Source organism: Sinohyriopsis cumingii, unplaced genomic scaffold (assembly GCF_028554795.1).
Source record: "Sinohyriopsis cumingii isolate HCF-2022 unplaced genomic scaffold, ASM2855479v2 utg000615l, whole genome shotgun sequence".
Lineage (NCBI taxonomy): Eukaryota > Metazoa > Mollusca > Bivalvia > Unionida > Unionidae > Sinohyriopsis > Sinohyriopsis cumingii.
Genome location: NW_028315917.1, coordinates 897,772 through 919,430, shown reverse-complemented (window position 1 = coordinate 919,430; position 21,659 = coordinate 897,772). Strand labels below are relative to the sequence as shown.

At 34.4% G+C, this 21,659-nt stretch overlaps 1 protein-coding gene across 3 annotated transcripts in view; it reads left to right on the top strand.

Annotated features, from left to right (window-relative positions):
• The window catches only part of LOC149773756 (tetraspanin-9-like), a 100,041-nt gene extending 90,503 nt beyond the window's left edge, over positions 1-9,538 (top strand). For all 3 annotated transcript variants that reach the window (XM_089946061.1, XM_089946062.1, XM_089946063.1), the window contains exons 8-9: positions 7,709-7,806; positions 8,097-9,538. In XM_089946061.1, the coding sequence (XP_089802187.1) occupies positions 7,709-7,780 (72 nt within the window). In that variant the 3' untranslated portion in view covers positions 7,781-7,806; positions 8,097-9,538. The remainder of the gene's footprint in view (positions 1-7,708; positions 7,807-8,096) is intronic.
• Positions 9,539-21,659: the final 12,121 nt, after the last annotated feature.

Sequence of the window (21,659 nt, the reverse complement as noted above, 5' to 3'; positions counted from 1 at the left end):
AGCATGGTCTCCCTGGTAAACTCAACCGGCCCGCGAATTATGAAGTCTGTATTTACCTTCAATTAACATGCAAAATAATAACAAAATCAATCATAGTAATGTGTAACAGTTTAATAATTGTCGGGTCACCGAAAGTTAATGTTTTTTTACACACCCATGTCTTAGGATACGGACAAAATTATTGCTTCGTGTCTCAAGATTTAAAACCATTACATTAGTCAACAAAAAAAACTAAAATTTGTAAAGTTCAGACATTGGCCCACAGATAAGCCGACCCCCCCCCCCTTTATCCAGGCCTTTGTTTTTTAATAAACTATTCGGCTTATTACGCAAGTATATACGGTACTAGAGAGTGTGTTACAGACCATGTTTTAGGTTAATCAGATATTCCTTATGGATTATTGCCGAATTCCATATGGAATTTTAATTTTATTCCATATGGACAACTTACAGATTTACAGATCTCATGGACTAATTTGCATATTTTGTGGGATTTTCAATATGGAGTATGTACGGAATCCATAACATTTCCATATGGATACACTGAAATCCATAATAGTGGTTCAGCTATAGAATAAAAATATCCATATGGATATTTCTGTAAAAGTACCTATGTATTCCATATCTAATCCATGTGGAAAATTTGGTACGGGATTTTGTGTTAGCTAAGAACAATCTGAACAACACAACTTATAGCACAACTAATGAATCTAAAAGTTCTTTTTGTGGTTCTTTGCTGACACAATTTCTTCAAACTTCATTGACACAACTAATGAATCTAAACCATTTTTGGTCCTTTGCTGACATGTATCCTTCAGATGTTAATGTTATCCCTACCATGTCTGCAGTGTGGCTGTTTATAGTGATGTCTAGCACTGGGGCATATTGCCACAGACTTGTAGCATGTCCCACCCATTCACATCCTGACACAGGCCGACCAGTCCTAACGCTAACCGCTTGATGGTAAGCACCATGTGAGGCAGCTGTTAGTACCATTTTTATGTATTTTGAATGACTCGGCCAGGGTTTGAACCCACATCTGAGGTGGAACCTCTAACCACTAGGCCACCTGAGTGGTCATTTTATCTTGTAATTATGTGGAATGAAATTTTCCATTGGTTAATAGGTTTTTTTAATAGAAAATCCAAATTGTGACCTGAGGTCAGTTGGAGAACTGAATAATCTAGTTACTGGAAAAATTATTTATTCCTGCTTTAAAATCGAGAAAGTTCATCTGAGCAGGGATTTGTTCAAATTATTTATTCACTGGATATACAGAGTGCTCATCAAAAGAAAACATTTTTGGAAAGACTTAAAATTATAATGAAATTTAAAAGGATGAAATTCTTGTATTGTACACAACTCCCTTGGTAACTTGCACCCTCATAACTCGTAAATCCCCGTATAATGCGGGGTCAGGTGTGGATCCAATTTTTAAAACCAGAAAATACAAAATAAAATTAATCCCTATTTGTTGAACTTGAAGAAAATCACGATCAAAATTCATTGTAGAAACTTGGATATATCGCTCATTTTATCGTCGAAAACGGCTGATAGGGCGTGGAAATTTTAATCAGCATTAGGAAATATCAACTTAAAAGGAAGTCACAAAATTTACATTTTGTTTCCAAACGACATTCTTAGTAAACCATATTAACAATCTTCAAGGAAATTTTGATCAGTGAAAATGTCACTTACGCCTAATACTAGGAGGCAGTACTTTAAGAAATAAATACCAATTAAATAACAGTGTATCCCCCAGGGGAGTAAAATTGGGGGTTAAAAAAAACTTTGGTGTCATTACTGGGGGTCAAATAAAAAATGTGGTGGTCACTTTTCAGCTTGAATTAGGATATTGCAACTTGTACAACATACATGTACATGTACTATCTTTCTCAATAAACATACAAATAAACCAACATGCACAATTAACAAACAAATGCATTGTCCATTTAAAGAATAATTTTATTAGTTCATTTTTCTTTTAAAGTCATACATCTTTTTGTAGCAGTATTATAGACCAACACATGACATATAAGCCAATACAAAAGCCAAATAAATCTTTTTAACCAAATGGCAGTTAATTTACTGCCTGTCATAAAATGTGTAATATCATAAGTTTCATTGTACTTCGTCCTAGAACACATTTATCCAGAAATCAAAGAGGCTAATAATTCATTTTCTTTCTAGTAAGTTACAATTGAAGTTTAAGATCTTTCTTTTATTGTAGCAAAGTTAAAAACCAACAAAATCTGCATTGACCCCTTGACTTTGTGATCCATATAACTCATTTGTCTCAGCAAGTTTACTGATTTCTTTGTTGTGAAAGAATATCTTAGGTGATAATGTGTTCTCCAGATATCTTGTGGGGAGCGAGGGCATTTTTTAAATTTCTTAAACCCTGTCACAAAAGGATGATTCACCTTTGCAGTCTTCGCGATCACTTGATTAGAAGAAGTCACACCGGTAATTATAATGGATGTGCTGTATTCCAGTCAAGGGAATTTTTTTCTCCATTTTTCATTAAAGTTAGATCCATAGTTACTCTTTTGTGTTCTGCTTCTTTCATTTTCTTTGCTAATGATTCTTAATGCACGCTGTTTTAATCTGGAGATCACTTACTAGTGCAACAAGCATCGAGGTTAAACATCTGGCTGACATCTTACTGAGCTTGATGAAAAACATGTGAGAACTCATGAGATATGGGGAATTTACTCCGTCATAACATTGCCTGTGCTAGTCTGGTTCCCTGTTTTGTATGCTCACTGCATTGCAGTCCGCTACACGAATAGTAGAGTGCAACGCAGGGAGCATACGAATCAAGGAACTAGTCAGTGCCTGTGCTCGAAGTATACATGATGCCATCCCTTATCCAAAGCATTGGCTATTATATAAATCCTCATTGCATTATGCAAATACTTTGTATCAAAAAAGGCATCACAACAAAACGTGCGTCAATTTTCTCCAGCATGCATCCCTGCCGCACAAACATGCGTAAAGGGAAACACTGATATAAACTTTTTTATCAATTGAGATTTGTGTTCTAGTTCTATTTTTTAGTTCATTTTCAGTGTAATCATCATAAATGCAATGTATCCTCTTGTTATTAAAAGTAAAATATGTCAATCTACCATAACATCTATGTCCGTGAGTGTTTCTCGGAGAACCTAAGTAAGTACCAATCATGTTTTGATATCGAACTTCAGCTGAAGCATTTGTTGCATTCTTGCACTAAATAAAAAGCAGGCCTCCTTTTCTATTATCACGTTAATTACATCTTTTGAATCAAATGAAGGAGGTGGAATAAACAAAAAAGTTAAAAGGCATACAAATCCTACTTGCTTAAGAACCAGCAGCCCCAGTTGTATGTCAGGTAATTAATTTCATTTGATCAATCAAACATTTATAAATATTATTGTGTACCTAATCTAAATAAACTGCCTTAAATTAAACTACTCGATCATAACTGATTAAAGATAGCAAGACAACCAAGCAAAAATTAGTACTTCATAAAATAAAGAACTTTGTTTCGCAAATACGGACCATGGTGGGGAAAACAAGTTTCAGAGAATTCCTGAATTCGCAGGTAGAGATATCCTCAGGGATGATAAAAAGATTCATTGTTACTTGCATTGAAATCATGGCAGCAGTATTTTACTAATTGAACAGTTAAAAAATTAAGTTTCGACGTAGATGTTTGCGTCACAAAATATTGCATTTTTTTTATAAAAAGGAATCTTGTTTGGTAGTGTATCAACAGTAAGTCTGGTTCCCTGCTTTGTAGACTCCTTTTTTCGCAAAATCCTCTTATACACTACTCAGGGAACAAGACAAAGCAAAAAGCTGTGATGTAATACAAGAATGTTTTCGTGTACCGCGTTGGTAATGTTGAAACCAGTTGAAATCATGGATTCTAACTTTTAGATGTTAGACATTTTGAAAATAAATGTAATTTATACAGAATAACGATGTTTTGGTTTTTTTTTACATTTTCACTTTTGTATTCTAGGGAAATAAATTATTTGTTGAATTTTACAAAGCTTGTTGTTTCACACACTTTTCTATTACTTGTATTAAGAGCTTAGAGTTGTAAAATTATAGTCGTAATACACTCTTTTTTTAACATTCTGGTATGCTTTATGACTTTCATGGAAAGAAAAATTTAATAATGTTCTGTAACTTTATACATTTTTCAATTTCTATAAGAAATTGTTTGGTTGAAAGAAAAAAAATGGGTGGAGAGGGTAGGGGCAGTTAAATTGATAAAAACTGAGGTATATTTAGTTTTCCTTTAAAAGAAAGTATTTTCCCCTGAGTATTACCCTCAGTAAATCAATGAAGAACAACTCTACTGGATCTCCAACTATTTATTTTTCTTAACATACACTGATATTCCCTACAAAATTATTTTTAATGGAAACTCTTTTCTTCTGTTTGTCTTTCATATTTTTTTTTTTACATCTTTAATTATTTTGCACAATCTTCGACAGTAATATTGTCAATATATATATATATATATATATATATAACTTAATTCCTTTTTTACCATCAAATAACAGGACAGAAGGTTAATCATTTCATTATTATTGGAGACAGAGAGATTAGGTTTGTGGGTTAACGGAGAATTACCATGAGGTCATTTTTGTTACTGTGAATCCTATTGTTTCTCTGTTGGTCATTTAGTCTGCTGCCTGACCAACCAACACAGAGAAAGGTGGTTGGTGGCCTTCTGACATTTTCATATTTTAAAATAGTCGGTTTTTAGAATTTTTTTTAAAGTTGAAGAAAAAGTATGAAAGAAACAACAATAAACAAGCATTAAATATGTTTGTTTTGTAACGAAGAAATTTACCATATAGTGATGACAGACTATTGCACCTTTGTATCATTGATATTATTACCACTGTAGCTAAATCCCAAGGAAAGTGGACATACCATTATGATGAACTGGGTTCTTGCAAGTTCAGTTTCAAGGTTTCCATCAAACCCAAATTATATTTCTCTCTCAATTTACACTATGGGCAGATCACAAACTGATATACCAATTCAATTGGTATATCAAATTTTTATGCAAACACTTTAAAAGTCATATATATATATATATATATATATATATATATATATATATATATATATATATATATATATATATATATATGCAGGCAAGCACTAATACCAGCAACTTCAGTACTCTTGAATGCATCAGAGTTGATTGAAAATTAGTTATCTTGAATATTCACTCACTAGATGTACATATCTGCCAACCCTCAAAATTTGGCATGAATTTCATGACGTTTTCAGTGATTCACGAATTCACGCCACAAGCTAAAAATTCACAAATTCTCCAATTCTCAATTATTTTAAATCTTTAATAAAATAACCGATTTCCCATTAAGCACTAGTCATGATATTCGCAGTTGCCAAAATGGTCTGGTACTGCTGGTCGCAATATTAGTAGAGCTACAGCCGATTAGTACAGTTGGCCCGGTAGCAAGCATTTTATCCTATTTTAATCTATATGTATAAGAGTAGCTTTACAAATGCTTTTGAGAGAAACTGGGCCCTAACCGGAATTTTGCTCCGCGCATGCGTCACCAACACCGATTTGAGTTACCATTCAGCATCGCATGTAAGATCTTGAAAATGTCTTCACCACCAAGGGAAAAGAAATGTATTGCTCAAAAAGTGAAGTTTGTGTGGGAAAATTAAACCCTTTTGGAACTTTGGCAATAATCTAATAAATAATTAGAGGCGGCCTAACTCAAGTTGAGAGAAATACAAATGAATAAAGAAAGAATGTGTGGACCCCAACTCGAGCACAGCCAACCTCAATCAATAAATCAATTATGCGAAGAACAACACAGATTAACACTCACATGAAACAATAGGGAAATTTTTTTTTCTCCAATCAAACCAGTATTACACCATTACTTCTCCGAAATTCAAAATTAAAATGAATTAATATAAAAGTAAAGTTTTGATCCAGTTATCATCTGGATTGCAAGACAACTGGGGACGATTTGACAATAACTGGATATCCCTACACGAAAACTGTATATATAGCACACATACAATATAGCATATGCTCATATAGGAGTCATGGTACTAATTCAACTCCCATAGTAAATATGGAAACACCATCATATTCAAAATTCAATAACTTAAAATTTCTGGATGCAGATCATAAGACATCGTCGCCATGCACAACTATCCTTGGTGCAAGCTTCATTGTGGAGAACACCATATGACCTGTGGCATTTGTTTAATCTACATGTGCATGAAACATGTTATTGATTCTGCACCAAATGAATCGGGTGCTACTTTCATTATTGAGTACTCCTAAGTCAAGCCTGTAAAAATACTAAAATTGCATCAATAGAATTTTGTCTATATTTTTTTTAAATTACAGATAGGATAAGCTCTCAAAAGATATTTTTACTAAATTTTAACTTTCATTATTAACCAATTATGGACCACCAAACCTGTAAATACTGTTATTTGTTCACCCATTTCTAGACTGGTTCACAGTTCTTCCATATAATTAGTACCGTGTGTCCTATAGCACACACGGGATATAGACTACCTTTAGCCAAGGTCTACTTTGAATCTAGGGAAGGGATTTCGAGTTAGGTGATAGAAACCCACTCGGAAGAACAACCCTATAGATAACACTAGGGATTTTTTTTTATAAAAAAACCGTCAAAAATTTAATCTAAATAAATTTTTGATCTAAATTCTATCTTAAAATAAAACAAACAAACATATCTGTGGGGGTAACACTTACACATAAAACACCTTTTTGGGGGGGGGCTAAGTGGTGGGGGGCATCTGTCTGGTACCTCAAAAAGAAAAAAAAAAGTGAAGTTTAATTTGGAATATATCAAAAATTGACCATGCATTCTGTCATTAAACATTGATATACATAATGCTTTTTGCACAGTGTGCCACAAAGTGTAGTATTGGGCATGGTCACAGACGATGTGAGGAAGCAGATTAGTTGCAAAAAACACGTAGAAGTTGGGAAAATTAAGAATTCGCAGATTTCAGCTCTGGAATATTTTAAGCCATTGGCGGAGGACCTGCAAGCTACCAACACTGAAGCATTATTTGTGAGTTTTCTTGTTGAACACAATCAACCTTTATCAGCTGGAGAACATGCTAAACATTTGTACCGACATGTTCCCAGACTCGAAAATCGCTTCCAAATTTTCCTGTGGAAGAACCAAAAGTGCTGCAGCTCCTGTGCATTCCTCACAGCAGCAGTGACAGCGAAAGAGAGTTTTCTCAAGTGAGGAAAAATAAGACAGACTTTAGGGCCTCCTTAGCTGCAGAAAATTTGTCAGCAATTTTAGTCACCAAGATCAACCAGCAGGCAAAAAGTCGAAAACAAATTTACGATTAAGCAGTTGAGGAAGTTCAAGTCTGCCATGGTATCATGTCTTGATAAATAACCACAAGAACAAGTGAAGTTTATGAATACCATAATAAATAGAAATGCAGATATATTTCTGCATATATGTAGTGTTTTAGTTTTATATTGCAATGTTGATATAGTGTAGTATTGATGGTCAGAGTGGATGGAGTTATTATCATGGTATTTTTCACTAATTCATGTCCAAATTCACGACTTTTTATCCCTATTTTCACTAATTGTGAGCCTGGAAGGTTGGCAGCTATGGATCTATGTAATCTCATTTTTTTTCTTCAGATCATTGCTGTTCTATTTGCTGTTGCACTGTTTCGGGGTATCAAGGAAGAAGAAGAAGACAAGATTGTATAGAATACAAAATGCTGCAACACCTAGAGGTAGCATTCTGATAAAGTTCTCTCTCTCTCTCTCTGTCTCTCTCTCTCTCTCTCTCCCTTTTCAGGTTATGAAGTAGAAAATAAAAATTGTAGAAATTAGGCATTGCCTATGTATGTGAACATTCAATCCTTTGTTGCCTATGACAAATTGTTTTTTATACAATTTCTCATTTTCAAATAACTATAGTTCTTAAGTATCATGAAATATAGTATTGTGCATAACTTTGTTTCCTTGAATACATTTCAAAAAGATGAAAAATAGTAATTCTTCATTTTACTTTTCTTTTCAGAGGGCGTGTAATCTATTATGTTGCAGATCATCACAGATCAAGATATGGGACATCATGGTGGTATTTGATGTTTTTAAGTATCAAGTGTCTGCTTTATACACATTTCATCAATTTTATTATTAACTTTAAAATTACACCATTTTGATATCGTGTTAATGTTTTATTTTTATTATAATTGATATAACACATTGAGATAATCATTGCAAAAAATGAAACAGACTGCAAAAATAAGGTAAGGGAAAATGGAGACAGCCTTTCATGGTGGGAATGAAAGCATTACTGTCAAATCTTTAAGCAGATATTAGGAATAAAACATGAGAAAATATTCTTACGTATTACATAAGGTTTGAGAGAATGAAATTTTTTGAATATTTAGAGAAAGTGGACATCATTTGGAACCATTAGTCTGTTGACAAGAGAGGATTTCTAACCTGTTTGTTCATGCCTCTGTTTTAATACCAGCATGGTTTTGTTCCTACACCATATACACTAAGACTTGGTTCATGCGAGCATCTGATTTCTAGTTTGTAACTGTATTACATCAGCTCGCTGATGATAGATTACTAATGACAAAGATGGCAAGTGATTGATGCAAAAGTTTGTCTATAAGGTTTTGAGTTTGAGAAGGCAGTTTTGTATAAATGGCAAGTACTGACCAGTAATATTTTGTTTAGAATAGGACACTTCAAATAAAACGACAAAGTGAGTCAATTTACGCCACCTATTATGTTACCTTATACGAAAAATAATTATGTTACCTCATGTGATATGAAAATACATATGTCCAGTATGAATGAAGACAAAATAAAAACTATTTTTTTCATATTTGACAAAAGAGTCAGAAGTGTTTACTTCTCAGCTGTTATATTTGTATTTGTTACTGATTTGACAACCATTCTCTGACATCAAAAGCCAATATTTTTATATACAGAAATTCAAGTGTTCTTGTGCTCTAAATAACAAATAACATTTTGGTCTGTAACATAGGGGGATTCTCTTTACACTGAGGAGAGGCTGTGCTTTGCACATTTTTGCTGAGGTTGTGATTTTTGTTTGTTTATCTTTCTATCTCTCTCTTGTTATCATTTCATATACCTTCATGCTATCACAGTCTACTGTTATTAGTAAGAAGTTTATTCATTTGCAAGATAAAATCAAATAGTAGACTGGTTTTGGAATTACTAAACTAATAATGTTGAATATGGCTTTTGTTATAATCTTCATATTTTCCAATTACTGTTATAAAAATACAGTGCTGCCACATTATTCTCTTCAGACACAATCCATAACTCTTTGTCTAATGAAGCAACTTGTATAAACATTATATTACTTTTAAAGTCTATTGTTCCATTTCATAATATTTTTAGAGAGATTTATCTTGTTCTGTATGTAAATAAACTACTGTTAAGTTGCAATTGTAAAATTAAAATTAATTTACTTCAGTTGTGTAGTTGTTTTATCTTTCTACATATATTTAGAAAAAATGTGTCAGGTAGGAAATGCACATTTTTATTTTATAGTTTATAGTGAGATATTGAATGATCATCTCAGCACAATGGTAATATTACTTTTAGTACAGTCATGGTACACAGGTGCTCGATGCAAGCTTGATGTTGAGAAGAAAGAAGAAAAAAACAATAATCAAAAGGGGAAAAAAAATCATACAGAGTGACAAAAATACCTTAGATTACCCCCCTGACCCGTTCTGACATAGGACCCTCTCTATCATAATATATAAGAGAGAAGGTACGGAACTTCAAAATACTTTGTTCCACCCATGACTCTTTTTCCTTCTGTTATTTTCTGTTTTTAAAGGCACACGACCATACTATATGGCTTGTTTTACTCCAGAGATATTTTTCTATTCATCAAGCCATTATTGCCTTTTCTGCATTATACCAAACTGAAATTACAGGCTCCAAATTTTTACTCCGAGACAAGTGCGTACCATGTTTACGACTCTATGATGCATCCCTTCTTGAATTACAGAACAGTGGTAGATGCAAAAGTAAGTTTTTACTTACCATTAACTCGATTCAACTTTAGGAATCCTGTTCCATGCAAGAACTAGACATTGTCTTCATCACTGCACATACATTGTATGCATGCGACTCTGTTTTCAAAATAGGTAAACTATGCGGCACATGTCTACGCTGAAATATGATTGGCTCAAAAAGTTATACCTGAGCTTGGACTTGTCTCAGAGTAAAAATTTGCGAAAATCACGTTTTGGAACCCGTAACTTCAGTTTGTTACAACGCAGAAAAGTCAATGATGGCTTGATCAATAGAAAAATATCTCAGGAGTAAAACAAGCCATATAGAATGGACGTGTGAATTTAAAGATGGAAATAGCAGAAGGAAATCGAGGGTCATGGGTGGAACGAAGTATTTGGAAGTTCCATACCTTCTCTCTTATATATTACGATAGAGAGGGTACTATGTCAGAATGGGTCATGGGTGTAATCTAAGGTATTTTTGTCACTCAGTATGATTTTTTTCCTTTAGATTTTTGTTTTCTTTCTCAACATCAAGCTCGCATTGAGCACCTGTGTCATGGTGGTGATATCACCATTGGAACTATTTTCTCTTTCCAATTATGAAGTATATCTTCCCTTATGTGTGTTATTCAGACCTGTATTTCAGTATTTAGGCGTATTTCAAATTTTTTTCTGCTTCTCTCTCTCTCGAGATCAGGATGTACAGGTCTTAAAGTCTGTCTGCTGTAGACCTTCTAGTGCACATTCTGCATTCGGTGAGGTGCCATCAGGAATTGCAAAATGAGAACTCTAAAGAGCAAGAATAGACTTCACTTACTTCCTTTTTATTATTAGTTTTTTTACATGAATCATGGAAACTGTCACTGACTGAACTTTGGTGACCTATTGCTATATGTCACCATACAGTACTATATACATGTACCTGTAATACTCAACGACAGGCCCTTTGTGGCAGAGAGGTCAAAAGCGCTTGCCTTTACTAATCACTGCCATCTCACCACTACATGAGTTCCAGTCTCAGACTGGCCAATGTGGATATGTGATAAAGCTGCCAGTATCCTTGTGGGTCTGTGGTTCTTACCAGGATTTAATCAGGTTCTTCCTCCACCAGTTATACTGGCTGCCATATATAGCCTATTGCATGCTGAGAAATGACCTTAAACCTCTGAACAAAACAACTCTGCAACAAATGGTACAGACTTTTTTAGAACAAATACTCGTGATTAAATATAGCAATACAATCTTTTCAAATCGTATCACAATATTGTTTGAAAACTATGGATAAATCAGACTTTGATTAGTTTTGATTCAAACAGAAATGAAGAGACAATTGAAAATTGGATAGTGTCTGTTAACAAGATAGACTGCCAAGGCCATACAAAATTTATGTTTGAATAAAATAATGAACAAATGAAGAATACAAATTCTTACAGATAAGCCCACAATCATTAAAATATTTTGTTAAAGATGTTACTCAATGAAGTCTGTCTGATGCAATCGCTCTGTAATGCGTTTAATTACCCCACCACAAAAATATCAATCTGCATATGAAATGTGTTAACACAAATAAAAATGTCTTCCTTTTTGTACATTTATCATGTTGACAAGATGCACAGTTTTAAGCATGATATGTACAAGCTAAATTTGTAAATCGTTGCTGTCCCAAAGTTACAGTAAAATTGAGGAACTTCGTTTTAGCTATGTAGTAGTGCAGTTAATCACACTGGCACATAATGGAGAAACTGCATACAAATCAATGGCTTTTGTCTTTAAAAATATATAATAAAATAGAAAATCTATGCTTTTTGAGTAGATATGCGAAAAAAGTTCACTCATGAAGTGGAAACATTTTGTATCATCACTTGTGGCTTCACCACTGGTGCTAGTACATTGTTTCCATTTCATTTGTGAAACATTGTATATCTACTCAGAAAAACACAGATATCCTCTATTTGTTTCTTGAATAATGTAATAAAAATCATCTGAATGAATACCAAAAAATCTCAGAAAATCCTGTGACAAATGTCCTTTATTCAAGAATGTAAATAAAATCTGTCGCTTTAGGACAACAGTTTTCTGCTACTTTTAGTTACATTTGTTTTTCTTTGCAAGTTTGCATGTGTAGTTATGGTTTATTTATTACACCTCTAAGTAAAATTTTTGCATCTGTAACACGATATTGAACATAAATGTTCAATTGTACAACCATTTTCATCATTTTAGCTTGTTTTCTTTACATGAATGATATAATGTTTGCTCTGATTACATTACAGATTCTTTAGTTTGTATTTAATTGCATAAGAACTGATGTTAAAAATGCCAGATTCCATTTCCTATGTCAAAATCTAAACTGGTTCCAAATATGCCCCATGCAGTTACTGTGTAAAAAGATTAAGAAGACATAAAAATAGCTGGGTGAAACTTTTGGAATGGCATATGAATACATCTCGATGTATCCCTGCTTCATATTAACTTCATTCTTTCCATCGACTGGGAACAAAACATGTATCTATTTTGTGACTTTGTGTATTACTAGTGGTTTATATGTAACACACATTTGCCTCTAATTTAAGAAAAAGGCTCTGCATGTAATATTTAATGTTAGGAAAATGAATAGAATGATAATATTCTGATTCTAACACTATTTGAAGGAAGATCTTGCACAAATGAGAACATTTCAAATTTCTGTTCAAGAGGCTTTTGATATTTTGCTTGACATATTTTTATGAATAAATCACAAAACATTGTGAAGATGCAAAAGACAAACACAACCAAAAGAAAATTTTCAAAATGATCTCCTTTATGATGTGGAAAAGACATTGTGTTATGTATATTTATATTGTGTAATTTTGTCATGATTGTTCTTGAGGGATGTGAATGGAGTTTATGCCTACCTGACTTTTGTCATGCTTTAAGTAGTAAACAAGACATTGAGCTCAAGAGTTAGTGGACTTTTCCATCAGAAATTTTGGTTTTGCATGACAGTCTATTGGGACCTTGGTCAAGTGGGTATTATTTATATTTAGAGCTTTGATAAACAATTATTATGATAATTTCTTATGTATGATCAGTCTCTGGAATCATTTACACTTATGTTTAGATATAATTTGAGAGGAATTATTTATTTAAATTATTTACTGGAATTAAAAAGTGCTTATTTACTTTTTGGACACTACTTTGGGATTATTGAGAACTCATTAAAAAAATGTTCTGGATTGTATCATTGTGGTACATCAGCTTATTCAAGACCATTGTTACATCAGGACATTCAAGACTTTTGGAATTCATTCAGATCATTCTCTTCTTTTCAACTTGTGATATGACATTTTGGATTTAATTCATAATATTTACCTTGTAACTTGGAGAAAAAAATTATCTGTTACATTTACTAAACCTGTAGGTTTTGCTTCTTTCTGCTACATAGTTTAAGACCTATAGTAAATACATTTTAGCTTGTCAATTATATTTCTGATTAAACATTGTAAAATTTCACCATTTTTGTGAAAAGAATTGTTATCGAATTATTTATCTTGTACACATTTTCATGGTAAAGTGGTCTCATGCTGGGCAATAACCACAGGTGGATTACACAACCTTAATGTTGAAAGAAGCAATAGCCTGGCAAAAAATTTTTATACCAAATTACAAGTTCCTCAAATTGCTGGTAGGACTGATGACGTGTTCTGACAAGGGACTATTGATCATACTATAAAATGTATGTTAGCAGCTTCAAATACTCCGTTCCACACCCAACAATCGATCTCTGGTTCTTGTCCATGAAGGTACTTGCCTAGGATCTATGGATCATTTTATGAGCGCTTCAACACAGTTTTAGACAGGGATGTATACTGTCACCTATACTCTTCTACATTTTCTGGAAAGGATCATGGAGGATGCCTTGGAAGACCACGAGGGCACTGTCAGCATTGGAAGAAGAACAATCACCAGCCTTTGCTTCGCAAATGATATTGATGGCTTAGCTGGAAGTGGGAAGACAACATTAAGGAGTGGAAAGGCATGGGGTTTGGAGATTCTCAAAAGGCAGTACAGAACTGGGTAAAATGGAGAAAATTGGCTGTCAAGTCATTTGTGGTGTCCTAACGACCTCGTGGGTTATGGTATTGTTGAGGATGATACTCTACATTCATGAGGCCGTTAGTTACGTTTCTGTGTTGCACCAAACTGACGCTATGGTCTCTAAAATAAGATAAATGCTGTCAAAGTTATGCTCTTCTATAAAATGCAGTACTTACAGAGATATATGAGATATACGACTCTACAAAACATTTCTCATCAGTCTGCAAGGACAATGATAGTGACATATTCTTTACTACACCCAAGTTGCAGGACCGGGTTAGGTCAAGTTGGGGGGAAAGGGGGCCAAAATTTCAAAAGGCCCTGACTTTCCTCAAAGGGCACAAAAGCAAGTCTTTGTGTCTATTTACTTAAAGTGTGTATAGTAACCAATAAACATAAGCAAGAATAAAATGATGGTCAAATTTTAAGTGCCAAGTGTGTTTGTGTGTGTACGTTGTTTGTTTGGGGATTTTTTAAATTCTCAGTGGACACCCCACACCCCAACCCATCCCTGAGTTGCAATACACAATATATGAGGTAAAATATTGGTATCTCACTTTGCAAGCATGTACATCTGACGGTAATAATGTGTTTAACAGTGACTGCAATGATCAGATTTATGGCAGTATCACAGTCAATACTCCAGTGGAAGTTCAAGGACTATTATTAAGAGCCATTGCCAAAGTAATAACAGGCCAGGTCAAATTTTCACTTTTACAGTGTAAAAATATATTAAAACTACAATCTCAATAATGGTTACTCTTTTCCTGCTTGACATAAAATTTAGATTCTTCTCTCCTTGACCTTGTAGCCTTTTTGATTTTTCTTTTCTCCCATCATCTCCTTTTATAAGCACCATTATAATATTCATTTATGAAATTAACTTTATGCCAACCATCTTAAATGTTTTGTATTAGAAGCATTCTTTTGTATGGGAAAAGCAATAATTAGTTGTTATAACCTTTGTTTGCAACTGTATTCATTGGTGACATATTCCAAACTGGTCACATTAAACCAGGTTTCACATCCTTTTATTTAGGTGAGTGCTTTTTATACAAAATATTAAAAAAAAAAAACTTTTTATAACTCGTACTGAACATTTAGTTAATAATAACTTGCTTGGAGAAAGAAAATTTCCACATGAAGTGGATTAAAGTAATCTTTACTGAATTTTTAATTACTGTCTTGTAATATTTTGAAGTCCATTCATATCAAATATGAACTTTACATAAAATAATGTACATGTTGTTTTCCAAGATCTTTTTGTCTGTTACTTTCACAACACTAACGTGTGTTTCATCCTACAGATTCTGGGTGTCTCTAGAAGGAGACCAAAGTAAATGCTATCCCAAGAAATGTATCTTGTCCTTGCTTCCACACCCCTCACACCATTCGGAATGCATCAAATTCTTCGTCTCAAAAACAGAATAACACTACAGAGAAGTTTGAGGAATTCTGAAAGCCTTACATAGCTCCTTCTAGCCCCACAACATGTCTCTTTCAGATATTACCAAAGCAGATCCAACAAGGTCATCATGTTTTATGATGTGAGTGATGGTTCTGTCTCCATGTCTGCTTCTTGTACTGATTATATATTATTCTCTAATAAAGTTTCATTTCTATTGTACTTGCTGTTTTCATTAAACCTAAGTAACCTCGCTGTTTTGGGTTTTTAAAAAAATCTTTCTCTTTGTTGTTTTCTTTGCATTAATTATTATTCATTTTACCTGCATTATCAGAAAATTCTAGATTCTTTGACTTTGTGGTGCAACCAAAATACATGCTGTTAATTGTTTTGTCTTTTCTTTCCTTTGTCATGGCATATGCATTCCAGCTTTAAAAATATTGATACCACCAAATCAGGAACAAATCCTAAAATGAGCTTATCTATGAGTAGCATAGTGGGATGAGGTGTTGTCAAATTGGACCATATTGCATCAATGGAAGCTGCTATTTTAAAATAGGGCCATAAGACGTCAGTGGGAATTTTATGTTAAAAATGCACATAGGTTTCACATTATGTGTCTCTGTAGCGTCAAGATGAGTTTAACATTGAGGCTATACAGGTTGTTGGGTTTTTTTGTTGGTTTTTTTTGTATTTTTTAAATTGCTCTTGTTATCTATGACATCAAACAAAATATATGTTACCACTACACCTAATAGCCAAAACACCGTTTGACTGACCAGTACTCACTCATCCACTGATCAACACCCAGGATTGACTGATTTTCATCTATAAACACTAACCAGTAATCCCTAAATTGAACACTCAGTCATCTACTGACCAACATCTACAACTACTAACCAACTCAACGTTTAAGTGACTAATACCCATTTATCTACTGACCATCACTACATGTTAAAGACTGAGGATACAATTTGCCTTACTCCCTTAGATAATTCCCTTTCATCTCTTATGAACAAAACTAACACTTTCTAACACTTGTATGATCCTTATAACCATAGAACTAAAGTGTAAAGAGAGAAAAAAGTGAAGGAAACTATACACACAAACATAAGTATATATTATCACAAAAAGGGTAGGAATGCTAACGTGCAAACAAGACAAAAGACTGGAGCAGAGAGTTATTCATAGATGAAACGCGTGGAGATATACAAACATATAAAGCACTATTTTTTAGGAATGATTAAGTAGCTTTTCTTTCCTGAGAGATCTGCCTGCCCCCACTAGAGGTAAATCGGTTGTTGACCTCGATCTTTGATCTTACCAATATCCAGGATAACTGCACCTTCCGAGCCAGGCTCTATAGCAAGGATCCATCTTATTATATTCTGACCTTCTAATGATGAAGAAAGAGACACTATAGTTAGGCTTTTCTACTACCTCCAACTAAAAGGGTTTTTTTTCTTCCTGTGAACTTTGGCTTAGTTCTGGCTTCTGCTGCTGCTGCTCATCTCTCATCGCTTTTTTTTTAACTGTTGTTTCAGACTTTTAAGACAAAACACCTCTGTAACTCCATTATGAACAAATGAAGAAGGTAGATCGGGGCTGGTTCATTCCGTTTCTTATATAACTGACAAGTACCCCAGAAATGTTAAAACGTGAACATATTTACAACGTTGTAGAAAAAGACGACTTCCAGTTATCTAGTGTTGTGTCATTTTGCCACTGATGGACACTACGTTTTTCAGATAAAGCAAAATAGATAACCAGGAGGAAATCTAAACCATATTTTGATTGCGGCCTCATTTCAAGAGAAATCATTTTCAAAACAATACAGCAAACATGCTAATGAAAGTCCAAGAATACACTGATAAAGAAAATACATAATATTGTCTACGTACTGTAGAGTTCTATCATGGCAATCACACAATATTGAACTGAATGGATACATCAGCTCTTCTCATAAAGTGTTTTCTAATCCATTCCCGTGACTGTATTCCAAGAAGTCGTGTATGCACTGTTTGTCAGAAGGTAAAGAAGTCCCCAGTCTGGAATGAGTGCCCATACATCTTGCCTTGCAGATACTCTTGCATTTTTTCTTCTTCTGGACTCATCATCCAACTTTGTGTTCCATGTTTTGTTTTATTGTTCTAAGGTCACTTCTCAGACTTGATTTCCAGAGCATTGTCAAATTCTGCATGCAAGATCACAAACTAAAGTCACAAAGGGATTTGAGCTGGTTTCATAGGGTGGAAACCTCCCTCTTTGCTGCCTTGATCTGGAGTGAAATCAAATTCCCACAATGCGTATCCTCTTTCATACTCTTCATCCAAGATGGCATCAGTGCTGTTGTTTTCTAACTGTCGTCTGACTTTAAACAAAGTTAAGCAAGATCTCAGAGCAGGTTGCGCTTCTCAAAACTGTTCAATTGAACCTCTGTCCTTGTTTGTCAATTTGTTTCAATCCGTCAATGATTTTAATTCTTGTTGTGAGTGTTAAGTCTCGGTGAGAGGTAAGTGAGGAATCCATTGCTTGTAATAGCGGTGGAGTTTCATCCATCGTTTGTTAGTACCATAAGTTAATTTTTGTTCCTCCGTAAAATCCAGGGAAAGATTATATATGTGTGGCATCTTTTCAGAAAGTCTGTCTTTTTATTCTTCCCCTTAACACCCCTCTTAAAAGAGATCCACGCCATCGATCCTAACAAAGAAGCAGCAAATTTTAACAGCGGTCTTATCAGCAAGGGAAGAAATCATCCTTATTGAAAGAGCACTTTTTTCTCTCAACTGACTGGACTGGAGTTTTCCTTTTCACTGACGGTGTCATCCTAATTTGCTCTTTCTGTAACTTGGTAAAGGAACCGTTCCTTTCACACCATGATTTTTGTTCGCTCATGCATTTAACAAATTCAATTTTGCCTGAACTAAGAGATCAACCAAGATGATAACCGGATTGCAAAGTGCCTCGCAACTTTGACGATCTTATCTTTCATCAACTTTTTTCAGAATGGGCGATGTTGCCATAAATTGAGAAGTTTGAAAAATTCTGAAACAATCGCTAAAAATTCCCGACATTTGATACATTGTATTTTACATGGTTTAACAAAAATATTCGCATTTCTAATAAACTTCGCATTTTCTTTCTTTCATCGGTCCCACACTGCATATTTGGCATAGTTATAAGCAAGTATCCATTCCAAGACGTTTGAGTCATGTACATCCTTCCCACAGTAAATCAGTTGGTGTATCCGACTAGCTATACACCACACCTCTTGGTAAGTATGAAGAGTAGATAAAGTAACATGACTGTCTTCTTCACAGGGGGGTTAGAGAAGCAATTATGAAAAACGGAATCTCTGATCAACCTGCGCGTGGTCGGATGTGTACCACGTTGATCTGTTCTGTAAAATTTTCAGGGTGACCGGTTGGAGACCGCATATTTACACAATCAAGGATAAAACAAACATTGCTTGCAATGTATGCGACTTGTTTTCCTTGAAATTTGTCGGCTTCGTACAGCAAGCATGTAGCATTGGTCTGTCCTCCCAGGAAACAAATGCCTTGATATAAGGTTTCGTGACCACCACCACATCGTAATCCTCAACTAGCGTCGAAATTCTAGTTCTATTTGTGCACCTTCATTATGTCCATATTCCTGTATGCGTGCGAAACAGGGACCCTGAAAGCAGAACTAGAGGAATTCATGCTTTAGAGATGAGATGTCATAGAAGGATCCTGAAAATCTTAGACCATGTCTCAAATGAGGATATGCGCATCACAGGGGATCATATCATTGCTTACAATTGACCAGTCATACATTTACTGTATAATAACTACAAGGGAGGACACTTTTCTCCTTGCTCACGTGACCTGTTTTAGAATAAACGTTGGTATTTCAAGCTACGCAAAGTGTAGCTTAAAACATTTGGTATTGATATTTTTCTCAGGCTTTCGACTGTGTATCCCTGTCAAAAGTTTGACTTAATATCATACCTTTAAGGAATGCCAAATCATTTTCCCACGGTACCACTCGACATGGCCTTGATTGCACCCACTTAATATGCAAGAACAACGCGCTGAATGAAATAATACCTTCTCAATGGCCAACTGAAAATAAGTTATAAATAAATACAGAAAGTCATTTGCTTGTCTCCATTCAGCCGGATCTCACTTGAATATTAAATGGGCGCGATCATGGCCACATCGAGCAGTAGCGTGGGAAAATGATTTGGAATTCCTTAAAGGTATGGCATTAAGTAAAAAAATAAGATACTTCTTTTGAAGACCCAAGAAGAACAAAGAGGATTGCAGTCCTAAAGGATACACGGTACTAATTATACGGAAGAACTGTGAACCAGTCTAGAAATGGGTGAAGAAATAATAGAGTATTTACAGGTTTGGTGGTCCATAATTGGTTAATAATGAAAATTAAAATTTTAGGAAAAATATCTTTTGAGAGCTTATCCTATATGTAATGTAAAAAAAATATTGACAAATTTCTACTGATGCATCTTTAGCATTTCTACAGGCTTGACTCAGGAGTACTCAATACTGAAAGTAGCACCTGATTCATTTGGTGCAGAATCAATAACACGTGTTTCATGCACATGTATGTAAACAAATTGCCGCGGGTCATATGGTGTTCTCCACACATAAGCTTGCACCAAGGTTAGATGTGCACGAAAAATTATAGGTGTTATTATCAGCACCCATAAATTTTAAGTTATTGAATTTTGAATATGATAGTGTTTCCATATGTTTACCATTGGAGTGGAATTAGTACCGTGAGTCCTATATGCGACCTATACCATAATAGGAGTTTGTTGTTTCCATGGTTACCACGTGCATACAGGGTATCAATTTGCTGGTTTTTACATATGACAATCATAATGGAGTCTTTTTATCATGGTTTGAATGTGATTTTGGAGAAAAATTCTATACAAAAGACAGATGGGGATGGTTTTATACAATGGAGAGTGGAAGTAGATAGCTCAGGCCATAGGGGAAAGAGCATAGTATGGCCTGATGGCAGAATTTCATATGATGGTACCCATAGATTGGCCTATATGGTTAAATACCATTTAACACATGCAACAATTCCCCAAAAGGGGGTGGGGGTGGGGGAGATTTTATATGTAAGCCACTTATGTCACAATCACTTATGTATCATTACTGATCATTTAACTTTAGAGACACACTCAGCAGATCAAAGCAGAGAACATTGTAAAAATAAGGACTGTGCACAAAACTGCACATGCTGCATTGCCTCAACCTGTAAATTGAATTATTATATGTTGAGTCACATTGAATATCAATTATACTGGTCTTATTTCTTATCCTAGAATTAAACTCCTTGACACCTATTCTATGTTCAGCATGTTTCTCATATTGGTACATTACATTTTTGGGTAAACAGTATTGGAACTTTTCTGCATTCCTTTTGTTGAGGGAGCAGGGAGGGATATTTTCACTTAAAATAATAGTTTTCAACCCTTCATTCCAAATATAACTCTGCAAAAGTCCTATCTGTATTGCATTCTTTACACAGGCAGTTTTTCTTCCCCAACCTCTCTTCATACAGTTGAAACATTCTTGATGTATAACTGCATGGTGAACATACTGCTCTCTCCCACCAAACCAGATCTCTTTTTTCTTCATGTACCAAGTCCCATGATAGAAAACCTTCATACTCAGGGTGTTGCAACTTGTGGTCTCAGAACACATTATTCCAAATCTCAGCATTTGATTACTGCGTGCACTAAGCGATATGTGTTTTGTTCACAATATATGTTGTTGTGAATAAATGAAAACAAGCTTCATGTCAGAAATATGGTTTCCTATTTGAAACAAAAGCTATTTATAAAACCTACATTGCTCTGTTCTTACCATCAAGTAATAGTAAGGAATCATTTAGCTGTAAATTAGAGCTTGCTATTTGGTTTGCCAAATCAAGGTGTATTACCTCCCCTTTGACTGTAATTGAGTGATTGCAATGTTTGCTTTGTTTCTCTTTTGTTCAATAATGTATGCATTTTTTCAGCTTTATATTAAAAAGTAAGTAATTTAACACTGCTTATAGTGGA